At 45.5% G+C, this 13969-nt stretch overlaps 1 protein-coding gene across 5 annotated transcripts in view; it reads left to right on the top strand.

Annotated features, from left to right (window-relative positions):
* Positions 1-6622: 6622 nt before the first annotated feature.
* The window catches only part of RSU1 (Ras suppressor protein 1), a 250560-nt gene continuing 243213 nt past the window's right edge, over positions 6623-13969 (top strand). For all 5 annotated transcript variants that reach the window (XM_077897074.1, XM_077897076.1, XM_077897072.1 and 2 more), the window contains exons 1-2: positions 6623-6795; positions 6970-7081. In XM_077897074.1, coding sequence (XP_077753200.1) covers positions 6973-7081 — 109 coding nt within the window. In that variant the 5' untranslated portion in view covers positions 6623-6795; positions 6970-6972. The remainder of the gene's footprint in view (positions 6796-6969; positions 7082-13969) is intronic.

Below are 13969 nucleotides of genomic sequence, written 5' to 3' on the forward strand. Positions count from 1 at the left end.
TCCCCATGCCTGTGTCTCTGCCTCTCTCTCTGTGTCTCTCTGGATAAATAAATAAAATCTTAAAAAAAAAATAGTTGTCCATATACATAGCATTTATGACTGGGCTTTCTGTTCTGTTCCACTGATCTATGTGCCTGTTTTAATGACAATACCCTGTAATATAGCTTGAACTCAGGAAGTGTAAGGCTTCCAGGTTCGCTTGTTCTTTCTTTTCTTTCTTTCTCTCTCTTTTCTTTACTTTTCTCTTTTCTTTTCTTTTTCCTTGTCTTCTTTTATTTTCTTTCTTCTTTCTTGCTTTCTTTCTTTCTTTTCTTTTCTTTCTTTCTGTCTTTCTTTTTTTTCTTTTTTTCTTTCTTTCCCAGAATTGCTTTGGCTATGCAGAACCTTTTCTGATGTCAAACGAATTTGGGGATTGTTTTTGTATTTTTAATGAAAAATATCATTGGAATTTTTATTGAGATTACTTTGAATCTGTAGATCGCATTGGGTAGTACAGATGTTTTCACAATATTAATTCTTCCAATCCAAGAACATGTGCTATCTTTCCATTTATTTGTGTCTTCTTCAATCCCTCTTACCAGTGTCTTAGAGTTTTCAGTTGCTTAAATTTATTCCTAATTATTTTGTTGTTTTTGATACAATTATAATTGGGATTGCTTCTTAATTTCTCTTTAAAATAGTTTGTTGTTAGTGAATAGAATTGCAATAGATTTCTATACATAGATTTTGTATCCTATTTTACTGAATTCATTAATTCTAACAGTTTTTTAAAAAAACTTTTAGTGGCCTCTTTACAGTTTTTTATATATAAGATCATGCCATCTCTCATTAATAAGACCCATCTCATTTCTTCTGGTGCTACTTTAATTTGCTCATTAGACATGTTTATTGAACATTTCCTATGTGACACACACTAAGCAAACCAAGGATAAAGTAGTGGACAAGACAGCTGTACAACTCCATCAACTGATGTCTTTCCACTTCAAAAAACCCATTTCCTAGGTCCAACTTGTCTGGTTTCCTAGGGAAAAACTCTCAATTTCCTTATCTGGTGAAACTTTTATTAAGCCAGCTTCCTAAATTTAGTGGCTAAGTGATAACTTTCTTGCTATCAAATTGTATCATCATGAATGAAACTCCATTCTTAGTGATCATCCCTGCACAGAGCTAACAATCAGCTAGTTCACACTGGTACAAACATCCTGGTTGTTAAATATTGAGATACTCCAAAGTGCTTCTTTCAGGCCATAAGTGGAATCCAAAAAGTTATAATATAAAACAAATGGGTTTGAAGGGTGGATGAGGGGAAGTCTTACTTGGAAGATAATGGAGAGTGATGTTCAACATGGGTCTGAAGGAATACAAATAGGCACAAATGTAAAGAAAGGGAAATTACTCCTGTTCACAACTGATCATATTCTGAACTGAGAAAAATCTCATGGTCACTTTCTAACACTAGCCCATTCCAGGTGAGAATGGAAACTTTATCATCCTATTTGAGAAGAGCAGAACAGGGACAAGAGACAAACTCCAGCACCACTTTGTCCATCCAGCCTCTTCATGATCCAGCAACCAAAGGGCTAATGCTTGACATAGAAGTTGGCTTTACTAGTACTATCTGGTGGCCATACTGATTCAGTTCTCCTGGGAATATCTATCCCTGCCTGCTCATGGTCTGGGAACCCAGGATTGGGGATAGCCAGTTTCCTTCTACCACTTGATCTCTCTCCTCTCCGATTCTCTGTCTCCCTAAACAACTGGACCTTAGCAGGAAGAATAAATCTCATTCCTTTTAGTCTTCAAGGGTAACTTTGCCCATTACTGGCCAGAGTTACCCTTGGAATAGCTCAGCAAGAGGCCAGCACAGGCTCTCTCTTGGCCCAGTGGAATATTAGGTGCTCCAGGCATTCTTGTGAAGAATGACCTAGAGGATGGTTGGGGTCAATGAATAGGGCTAGGAGATGCTCAGGATATGGGTTCTAGTTGTAATTTTCTATTACATTTCAAATCCATTTAATGGAATTTAAAAAAATCTGCCACACACCAGGGAATACTAACAATATTAATTATATTAAGAAAAAATTAGAACTAATATCTATGTAATATTTGCCCTATGCCTTGTGTCATTCTTGTATATCACTCACTGAAGTAAAATACTAAGAACCATTACTTCCATTTTACAGTTGAGAAAAATGAGGTATGAAAACTTCAATAATACTTGAGTGAGAGAGCTATGATTCTGACCTTGGCAACCACTCAAGAGTGTGCCTCCCATTTAGCATGAAGGATTAGGAGTCAACTTATCAAATATGACTTATTAAATATTAAATATGTCAACTTATTATTATAAACTATTCTCATAGAGCTATTAAAATTCTTAAAAAAGAATGACATTGTTATAAGACCTAGGAATTTTTTTAATGTAATTGCTGCAACAGCATCAAAAATAATATTAATGGGAAAAACTCATTACTTATTGGAACCACAGATCACTCCATGGCTATCAATTTTTTTTTAATTTTACTTATTCATGAGACGCACAGAGAGAGAGAGTGAAGGAGGGAGAGAGAGAGAGAGAGAGAGAGAGGCGGAGACACAGGCAGAGGGAGAAGCAGGCTCCATGCAGGGAGCCCGATGTGGGACCCGATCCTGGGTCTCCAGGATTACACCCTGGGCCAAAGGCGGCACTAGACCGCTGAGCCCCCCGGGCTGCCCCATGGATATCAATTTAAAGAGGGAAGTTACTGGAAGAAAAATGGTATAACTATTGGATACTTGATGAAAAATTGGCTTTTCAAATTTTAATTTGGTAACTAAATGTAAATTAATATACAGTTTGGAGAATAACAAGGTATTTTAAAAATTAATGATACATGCAATAATTTATGTAAATGTACTTAATTTACCTTAATTGTCATAATCTAGCGTGCTTTGTATGGACAGGCATCTTCCGTGCTCTATCTTCGATTGGCCCACCCTGTGGGCTTGGGGTGGGAGTAGTACATTTCTCCTAATGGGCAGTATTACAGCACAGACAGTATGTAAGCGCTGAGCACTTGGCAGGGAAGCTGTGGAAGCGACTTAAGCTCTCATAAATATTAACTTTTGCATGGAGGACTGGCTACATAATATGCACGGCCCAGTACAAAAGAAAAATGCACGGCCCCTTGATAAAAAATTATTAAATATTTTGAGATAGTGACAGCAGAGCATTAAATCAAGCACACAACCCAGCTAAGCATGGAACTTTGTGTTGCTGCACAGGCCACATAACCCAGGAAGCTGGCCCGTTTCCATGCTATAAAAATCTGGAACTTAAGGACACTTTTTATTAAGAATTGTATTGGCAACAGTGAAGATAATCAGAGGAGAATTATAAAGAAATGAAAATAATTTTCTGGAAAACAGGAAGTGAATAGAAGCCGCAGACAAATGAAACAGTGGGGGCAGGGGTTGGGGTAAGAAACTGCAGCCCAGAGCAATTTCAAGACCGGTGTGCAGCAGAATTGAGAATGGACTTTCCAGGCATTATCGGGGTGTCTGGGGTTGGCAGGTGCAGCGTGAGGAGTAAGACCAGAAGTACAAGAACTACATTAGTTGGCGCTTGCCATTCACCATTTCCCTCTGCCCGCAAAAGCAGCCTAGTGACTACATGCAGGTATAAAACCGGGATCTCCCCTCTGAAGAAATTTAACCAACAGCCCAAGGAAAATTAATGCGGACCTAGGATGGAAAAAATTACACATCACAAATAGAAAAGGAAAAAACCACATGGGCTATCTAGAAAAATCAGCTCAGATCTTCATGACTGAATATGAAAAAACAACCAAGAGTCACCAGACAAGAAGAATTACAGCAATATGAATGGGAAAGTAGATAAAGTATCTACTTTAGATAAAGTAGATAAACTTTAAAGTAAACTTTAGATAAAGTAACTGAAAAGGTCACAAGGGAACAGTTCAGTCATGAGAAGAGACATTTAAAAATTGTTATTATCCTCAGAGATATTTGAGAGGAGCGCCCTCATGAAACAAAAGCCCGGTGAGATTAACCAAGGAAGATGTCTTAGGAAGTATTTTTTTGATTAATAGCCAAAATCGCTTTTTAAAATTTTAATAAAAGTTTCGGAAGATAACATTGAGATATTTCCCAAAACATTAAGTTCAGAATATAAATAAAACACATGAGGGAGAAAAAAAGATAACTGTAGGAAACTGTCCCAGGAGGCTGCCATCTGCCTAACAGATTTCCTTAATGTGCTAAATAAGAGAAAATGGCAGAAAAGAAATTTCAAGGAAATAACAGAAACAATTTCCAGAGAAGACGAGAGAAATGAATCTTCAGCTGAAAAGGGCCAAATGGGTGCTAAACAGAGTAAGTTTAAAAAGACCTCCAATTAGAGATCTGATGGTGACATTTCAGAAAATGGTAAATAATTAAAAGATCACAAATGCTTCCTAAAGGAAAACAATAGTTCCCTGGAAAGACTTGAGGAAGAGACCAACACATCTCTAGGCATCAACCTTGGAAGCAAAGATCACTGGAAGGACGCCTTAGAGATCTAAGACAGATTGATAATGAACTTAGAATTCCATGTTAGGCAAATTATAAAGGTGTGGGCAAAATACCAACATTTTAATAAATACAACTACTCAGAGTTTGTGCCTCCTATACACCATTTTAGAGAAGTTTATTTGAGCGGCTCCATCAAGATAAATACAAGAGAGGTCAGTTGAAACCTAGGAGCCAAATGAAAGAAACCACAGGTCACCCATCAGCTGGACGAGCAGAAATAATTGGTCAAAGTTGGAGCAGAAACTTAGTAGGTTCCTAAAGCCTTCAAGAAGAATTCATTGAATTCCAAGCAATGGAGAGGAATGAAAAGCTGTATGTTCTTAGAGGTACGGTACATGGGTTACAGGAGGGGCGCCCGGGGGGCTCGGGGTTGAGCGTCTGTCCGCTCAGGTGTGATCCTGGGGTCCTGGGATCGAGTTCCACACGGGGCTTCCCTGAGGAGCCTGCTTATCCCTCTGCCTGTGTCTCTGCCTCTCTCTCTGTCTGTCTCACGAATAAATAAATAAATAAAATCTATTTTAAAAATATAGGAAAAAAAAGAAAAGCCGAAAGTCTATTAAAAAAACCAACAATGAAGATTGTATAAAAAATTCATCATTCAATAGAAAGCAAACTACAATATTGTATAATTATGAGTGTAGTATAAGGAAAGAGAAGTCATTTATCTGTGTGTATTCCCCTTCATGTGACACAGGGGTCCATGTTGGGTGCTGAGAATCCCTGGCTGGGTGCTAGCAATTCCTACCTGGGTGTCAGGAATCCCTTGCTGGGTGCTGGCAATCCATAGCTGGGTACTGGGAATCCAGCTGGGTGCTAGGAATCTTTAGCTGGGTGCTAGGAATCTAGCTGGGTGCTGGCAATCTCTAACTGGGTGCTAGGAATCCCTAGCTGGGTGTTGGCAATCCCCAGCTGGGTGCTAGAAATCCAGCTGGGTGCTAGCAATCGGTTGCTGGGTGCTAGGAATCCTTAGATGGGTGCTAGGAATCTAGCTGGGTGCTGGCAATCTCTAACTGGGTGCTAGGAATCCCTAGCTGGCTGTTGGCAATCCCCAGCTGGGTGCTAGAAATCCAGCTGGGTGCCAGGAATCTAGCTGAGGGGTAGCCATCCCCAGCTAGGTGCTAGGAATCACTAGAACAGTGCTAGCAATCCCTAGCTGGGTGCTGGCAATCCCTAGCTGGGTGCTAGAAATCCATCTGGGTGCTAGGAATCTAGCTGGGTGCTAGCAATCCCCAGCTGGGTGCTGGCAATCCCTAGCTGGGTGCTGGCAATCCAGCTGGGTGCTAGGAATCTAGATGGGTGCTAGCAATCCCCAGCTGGGTGCTGGCAATCCCTAGCTGGGTGCTAGGAATCCAGCTGGGTGCTAGGAATCTAGATGGGTGCTAGCAATCCCCAGCTGGGTGCTGGCAATCCCTAGCTGGGTGCTAGGAATCCCCAGCTGGGTGCTAGGAATCTAGATGGGTGCTAGCAATCCCCTGCTGGGTGCTAGGAATCCCCAGCTGGGTGCTGGCAATCCCTACCTGGGTGCTGGGAATCCAGCTGGGTGCTAGGAATCTAGCTGGGTGCCGGGAACACAGACCACTGTGCCGTTCTTGCATTCGAGCAGCTCATGATACAGCCTAAGGAACGACTGTGGGGAAGGGATCAGAGTACTGACCTCTGAACACTGAACCACAACTAAAGAGACAGGACAACGAGGAGCAACTAACTTCTCGCTTCCCGGGTTCCCAAGTTGAGCGACCACCCTCTCCCCGCGGTCCCGCCCCCAGGTTCCCGCTTCCGCCCACAGCTCTCCGCGCTTCGGCGCACAAACTGCGCCTGCGCCGACGCTGGTGCGCGTGCGCCCAGCCCGGTCCTCTCGGAACGGCAGCCCCGGGCGCATTCCAGGGGGACGGGCTAACCTCGGGGCGGGGAGGGGCGGAGCCTCGAGGCCAGGCGGCGGACGTGATTGGCCGGCCGCGGTACACGTTCCTTGTGGGCGGGGCCTCACCCTGGAGCCGCGTCTAGTGAACTGGTCTCCTAATTTGGGAACCGCCAGGCGCGGGCGGGGCGTGGAGCGCAGGGCGGCGGGCTGTGCGCCTGCGCGGAGCTCCGGGACAGGGCGCGGTCCCCGTTCCCGTTCCCGTCCGCGGTCGCTCCGAGCCGGCGCATCTGTTGCTGCTGCAGCGCGCGGGGCGGACGCCTGTGCTTCCCTCGCCCGCCGGGTCGGCGCCGCGCTCCGCGGTGAGTGTGCGGCGTGGCACCCGGGCTCGCCTCCCTGAGCGCCCGGAGCGGTGCGGACGCCCCCCGCCCCCCGCCCGGGGCCAGCCCGCGCCGAGCCCCCCCAACCCCCGGCCCCCCCCAACCCAACCCCCGCCCCCGGCCGTCGCCCACCTCCTCTGTTGTCGTTTGCTCCAGAACATGTCCAAGTCCCTGAAAAAGTTGGTGGAGGAGAGCCGGGAGAAGAACCAGCCGGAAGTGGACATGAGTGACCGGGGCATCTCCAACATGCTGGACGTCAACGGCCTGTGTAAGTGCGGGGGCCGCGCCCTCCCGGGGCCTGCAGGCTGTGCGCGCTTCCCGGGGAGCCGCCGGCCGCCGGGCTCCACAGCTTCCAGGGCTCTGCACCCCTGCGTGCAACCCTCGCCCGCGGAGAGCTTAGCTCAGAAAGTTTGCAGCCGGGGACCTGGCCCGGCCCGGCTGGAAGACGAGCCTCAGAGCCCGGGGTAGGAGTCACCCAGGCAGTAGCTGGTATTTGAGAAGATTTCCCGCGCAGTTTACTGCACACCCACTCTATTTTAAATCGAAAATCACTTTTGCATCAGGCTTGTTTTCTCCTAATATAGTCACTGACCCTTGAGCAATCGCCACACAGAAGTTCCATGATTAACTCCTCTTGTGGCTGCTGGAGTTTGTTAAGCATGTCTCCTCCACTCCTTGCCCTTTCCTGCCTCTTTATTCTTAGTTGAGGCTTTTGTTACCTCCTCGTGCTACTGTGATGTATCCCCTAACTTTTAGCCTCTTGCCTTCAGGTTTGCTGACCCTGTGCTTCAGTCACTGTGTTGCTTTCTAAGGTTATTTTTCTGCAACATATCTTAGCCTGTAACTCACTCCGTTAAGCCAGAGATTGCAAACTCAGATGTCTTTTGGGGCCAGCTGAGGATGGTCATGAACTTCATCGTGGCTATCCCATCTGAAGAGGGGCAGCTGCCGAACCTGCTGCGCACACGGTTGCCACCACCTGGGGATGTTGGCCTAGTGTTGCCATAGTTGTTGTTTTCAGGAAGGCAAGAGTTTAGGTTTTTACATGAAATTTCTTAATTTTTTAGACATTGGCAACTAATTCCAGTACTGAAAAGCGCAGGTGAAATTAAACACTTCTTCAGGCCGAGTGTGGCCTCAGTTTGGACTTTCTCCCTTAAACACTTCTGGTTGTTCATTAGCAACAGTGATGCTCCAAGTTCTTTGGCGTGACATGCGGAGCCTTTGTGAATCTGGCCAAAGCCTACCTTAGTTCCTATCTCATCCATGCGTTTGTTCTTCCCGCCATACTGAACGGATTGCCCTTCTTGAACCAGGGCAGTGTCTTTCAGGTCTTTGTGCCTTAGAAGTATTGTTTTCTTCCTCTCTTTTTCCCCCAGATCCTTTTACTTATCTGTCAAGAATCAGCCCAGATGCCATCGCCCGTGTGAAAACTTCTCTTTTCGTGTCAAGCAAATAGTCATCCCCTCCTCTGTGGAGGTGGACATGCCTTGCTTCATGGCTCTGCTTACCCGGGATTGTGATCCGTTCTTAATCCAGATGTCTCTCACCCGCATTGGAGACTGGGGGGGAATGTTGCTGTGCATTACTCATAAATGCCTTCTTGGTAGTGGGCCTGGCATACAGTAGGTGCTCAGAAATGTTGGGTGGATGGAGTTGCTGAGATTCAGACCAGGATGTGACATTGGAGGAGGAGGAGAGATGTTCAGGAGATCCTAAAAGGTGATGCATTGCTTGTTTGGCATGGAGAGAGCAGAGTCAATCAAATTTACTGTGAATCCGTGGTTTGTGCCCAGGACAGATTGGGTTGGGGCTCTTGATGCATCTCTGCAAAAGGAAAGGGGTTAGAAGTCCTAGACAGTTTGCATTCGGTAACCCTTAGGAAGGTTCCTGCCGCGGAGCTTTAGCTTTTGAACCAATTAGCATGTTACCTTCTTGAGATGAGTTGGCCTCTCCCAAGTGGTGATGGCTTCTTGGTGGCAGCAGCAGAGCTGCGGGCTCTGGGGGCTGGGTTGGCAGCCGCCAGCCAGGCTGGATGTGTGCTTGCGCTGCCACTTCTGGCTCTGCCTAGGTCGCGGCGATCATGGGGCGCTCTGCTGTAATGAAGGATGGTGAGCGCAAGCAGGAGGCCTGGCTCCACTGTACTTTTGGCCCCATGGCTGTCTGCTCCTCATCTCTGCAGAGGAACTTCATAGCCTTTGGCTTTGAAGAGAATTCTTTATGTAATATTTATAAGTAAGGATTGTGGCCTGGCTATTTTGGTTCCCTTGCATTATCTCTTTGAAGCCTTGGCTTTTACTGAAGGAGAAAAGATAGCCACTTGCTTCCTGAGAAAGATGTTTCCGGTGTAATAGTAGGTGGTAAAAAGCAAGATCTTTCTTGTGTTCTCCCGGAGAAGTAGCATAAGGAAGAACAAGCCTGCTTCCTGGGTAGTTTGGAGATTGGACCTTCTTCAGCTTCTGTGGTGTGCGTAGACTCAAAGAGTGGCTGCTTTCTGCTGAAATTCCCTCTCTTCTGGACTCCTGGAGCCTGGAAGGTTCCAGGATGCCTTCTGAAGGCCATTCCTCAACTGGGGCTCATTTACTGGTAGTGCACAGAATGCTTACTCTATATATTTTAATATCTCATATGTTGAAATATTTGATGTGATTACATAAACTAGAGCATAAGAATTCCCTCATTTCTTTACTAGTGAAGTTTTAGCTGTAACCATCAGGTTTTGTGTCTTAGTATGAAGGTGAAATGCAGGGAACAGTCCACTTGCATGGATAGAGAATGGTTATCGTGTCTCAAGCTTTCTCTCCATTATCCTTACTTTGTTTAGAGTCTCAAAAGATAAGAATTGAGTTTTGAAAAGAATATTAGAAGTTTTGTTCTTATTCTAAGCACGTGAATGGTCTTTTTGCTTGGGAGAATTGTGTCATATAAATGCAGCGCTTCACTTTCTCTGAGACAGTAAATGGCCTTTAAAAAATGTTTTCAGGAGTTCAGGTACCAGAAGCTTTCAGATGGGGAAACTTCACAGGCTGGAGACGGACATCAGACCGATTCTACAGTTTTCCATCCAGCCCCACCCCAAGGGGCAGAAGAGTACAGTATTTACCAGCGGGGGTAGCTTTAGAGAAGCTGCTTAACCTTTCTGAGCCTCGAGTCCTCATCGTCAAGGGGAAACCTAAGTACCCACTCCGTAGGACTGGGTTAGCGCTAAGGGCATGTCAAGTGCCCAGCACTGTGCCTGCTACAGGGTGGGCATGTCGTGAGCATTAACTTTACTAGGAACATCCAGACACAGCCCGCCCAGTAAGCCTCAGATGTAACCAGTTCCGACAGTTGATGGTCTGGACCAAGGAGAGCATGGTAATGAGACCGGGTCAGGCACTCGTGTCCTGTGTTGGTGTTTTCTGCGGTGGCTTAATGGATCCTGGCACGTTTGGCCCTTTGGCCTAGGATTCCTAAAGGTGTAGATTGCTGTAGCTTTGACATTAACCCCTCACTTTATTTTCTTTCCTATTTTTTCCCCCGACACGGCATGACATCTGCCCACACGTTCTCCTTAACGGTTCCAAGAGTGATGGTAGCAATTTTGTTCTCCTTATTGAAGCGATCTCACGGCGGAACTGTGCCACGCTGCAGCTGTCCTTACCTGGGTGATAAAGCTGCTTCTGAAGGGTCTTGTAATCAGCTTCTGTGGGAGCCCAGAATCCCATTAGTAGCCAGGGAGACTTTTTTCATTTCTTTTATTTAAGTCTTTTGTGACTTTTTTTTTTTTTTTTTTATCTCTTCAAGTTTATTGCTCTCTGGATAGTCAAACCTTTATCAGTCTTTTTTCCCCCCTCAGGTTGGACTAAAATATCTTTCAGATAAATTATAAAAAAAGGAAAAACAAACTACCTTTGAGGCAGCAGTCCTTCTAAAGGACCGGGCAAAATAATCAACAGATGTAATCACGGGTTTTCTGGAAGGGCTGTTTCAAAAGGCCTGTTCAACCTGCAAGTCGTCATCCTGTTAGGAATATATATATATGTATATGTATGTGTGTGTGTGTATATATATATGGGAATTTTTATCAAGATAGACTGTCTTTGAGGAAAGATAAAGGAGCTGCAAGACCCTGTCATGTTGGTGCTGATCTTTAGTAAGACCTTTCCTTTTTTATTTTCCTAAGTTGCACGGATATGCCTGCTTTTGTGCTTTTGAACCTGTAGTATTACCTTGGCCCAGGAAGTGCTTTCTCCTTTCCTCCCCAGACAGCCTCCTCCACCCTTTGTGAATTAGTGGCTGTTGAAGGATGGAATGGCTTACCCAGCCAGGGCTCCGTTCTTGTGTCCCCTCCTCTGAGAAGCTCCCCCAGTGCTAACTGTAACCCACCATCCCATGCAGCCTGGTTTAAGTATCTTTTCGGGAGTGGTGTGCGCGCCTCTGTTCCCTCTGTGCTTGGTACAGTGCTTGGAGAACGTTCACTGAAGGAGGATTGCTTGCACTTAGGAGTTGTGGGGAGCTAGGGTGGGAGGCATAGTGGAGAGGACTCCCCCGACCCCACTTCACGGATGCACCCCACCTCCGCAGAGGGAAGGCCCGTGACAATCAGCAGGAACATGATACAAACTGCTCCGCGTTCTAGTTTTGATTTTAGGGCCGTATAAACACTGAAAATGTCTCATCCAGATAGGAAATAAAATTAAGAATTGCTGTGCCCCCTTTGGTGTGACTGAACTACTAAATGAGCTTTTATTGTTTTTTTAGTCATTTGACATTTCAGCCGTGATAGGACATCTCAGCCATGGCCTCTTTTTTTGTAAGCAGCCTTTTTTTTTTTTTTTTTTTTTTTAACTAGGTATGTAACCTTGGGCTGGTCACTTAACTTTTCAGTGCCTTCTGGTTCTCATCTATAAACTGGCAATGATAAATTTATCTGTCAGGCAGCTAGTATGGCATCTGGCATGTCTCAGTCCGCTTGGGCTGCTGTAACAACCATAGACCGGGTGGCTGATAAGCAACAGAAATGTATTCCTTATTATTCTGGAGGCTAGAAGTCCAAGATCCAAGCACAGGCAGATTCAGTGTTTGGTGAGGATTTGCTTCCTTGCTCATGGACCACCGTGTCCTCAGTGTCTTCACAGGGTGAAAGCGGTAAGGGACCCTGCTCAGGTGTCTTTTATAAGGACGCTAATCCCATTCCCTGTCCCATTCCCTTATGACCTAGTCACCCCCAAGGGCCCCACCTCATACCATCCCAGATGGGTGGTAGGTTTCAATATATGAATTTTAGGGGGACACAAACTTTCAGTACCATGGCACATATTATTAGTCTTAATATACACTATTACTTGTGTTTTAAAAATCTGTTTTATCAGGACGCCTGGGTGGCTCAGTGGTTGCACATCTGCTTTTAGCTCAGGGTGTGATCCCAGGGTCCTGGGATCAAGTCCTGCATTAGGCTTCCTGCAGGGAGCCTGCTTCTCCCTCTGCCTATGTCTCTGCCTCTCTCTCTCTGTGTCTCTCATGAATAAATAAATAAAATCTTTAAATAAAAATAAAAATCTGTTTTATCTGTGTAAAAAAATGCAAAACAGGATCTCTTTAATTTTTAGAATTCTTGGTAATGCTGCTTCTCCAGTGGCCTTTGCCTGCTCTCTCTCTATTTCATTATGTCTGGGTACCCAGCTCTTCATTCCTCACCTCATTGAGGATCCCTGGGAAGTTAGAAGGGCATGTCTGGCGTGACAGGGCCAGGAGGAAGAACAGGGGCCTCACGTGGCAAATTCTGAGCCCTGGACAATGCGAGAGGTGGCTGGGACATTTCATAGGATTTTAGTTGTATGCTTGTGGCTGTTGAGAAGGACAGCCATTAAAAAATGTTGGCCAGGGGATCCTTGGGTGGCTCAGTGGTTTAGCACCTGCCTTTGGCCCAGGGCATGATCCTGGAGTCCCGGGATTGAGTCCCACATCGGGCTCCTTGCGTGGAGCCTGCTTCTCCCTCTGCCTGTGTCTCTGCCTCTCTCTCTCTCTCCCTCCCTCTCTCTCTCCCTCCCTCTCTCTCTCCCTCCCTCTCTCTCTCCCTCCCTCTCTCTCTCTCTCTCTCTCTGTCTCTTATGAATAAATAAATAAAATCTTAAAAAAAATGTTGGACATTTTTCAGTTATTAAGTAAAATACCATATATCCTCCAAAAGCTATTTGTTGTAATTATTATCATTTGTTTTCAGGATGAGTGCTGTCCAAGCCAAGTTTCTTTGGGAGTTTCCTACATACTGAATCTTTAGATTGTCCATTGATAAATTAGTATTTGCTATGTTAAGAAAACCTATAAGCTGTCTAATGAATCTGAAGTCGTTAGATTTTTATCATCAGAAACTGTAACACCCACTGCTTTGCCATTTACCCAGCTCTTAATTGTGGTAATCAGTGCTAGAATTGGTATGGATATTATGGATAATAATCCTGCCACCTCTTTCTGTAAATTTACATAAAGCTGGTTCAAAGAAATTTGAACTAGATATATGAAATCTACTATTACCAAGAAAAAGCTAGGGATGATTTCTTTGCATCACCTTCGCTTCCTTGAATAGCAGGTTTGCACGGGTTGGTTTATTTTTTAATTTTTTTAAAAGCAAAAGAACATAAAGGTGTTTGTGAGGAGCAGTCTGTATAGGTCAGGTGCCTGGCCGGCAGGGGTCGGTGTTGAGCCCGTGTGGTTTGCTCGGAGCTTCCCCGGGAGCCTGCACACCCCATCCCGCCCCGCTCTCCCCTCTGCGGCTGCCTGGGTGGTTTTGCTTCCTTTCTCCTCAGGCTCCTCCTTTGGGTGCAGATACCCTGTTTTATGGTACTTCGTGCATGAAGCTCACAAAGACACCTCACCTTTAGGGGTGCCTGGATGGCTCAGAGGCTGAGCATCTGCCTTTGGCTCAGGGCCTGATCCCAGGTCCCAGGATCGAGTCTTGCATTGGGCTCCCCGCAGGGAGCTGCTTCTCCCTCTGCCTGGACTCTCTCTCTCTCTCTCTCTCTCTCTGTCTCTCATGAATAAATAAAGAAAATCTTAAGAAGAAAGAAAAGAAAAGAAACCTCACCTTTGTTAGGTTCTGTCTGGTTCAGAGTATCTTTAACGTTGGCCTGTATTTTGGGTGTGAGGTGTTGGGGAGGCCAGGAAGACACGCAAG

The sequence above is a fragment of the Canis aureus genome, chromosome 5, assembly GCF_053574225.1.
Source record: "Canis aureus isolate CA01 chromosome 5, VMU_Caureus_v.1.0, whole genome shotgun sequence".
Classification (NCBI taxonomy): Eukaryota; Metazoa; Chordata; class Mammalia; order Carnivora; family Canidae; genus Canis; species Canis aureus.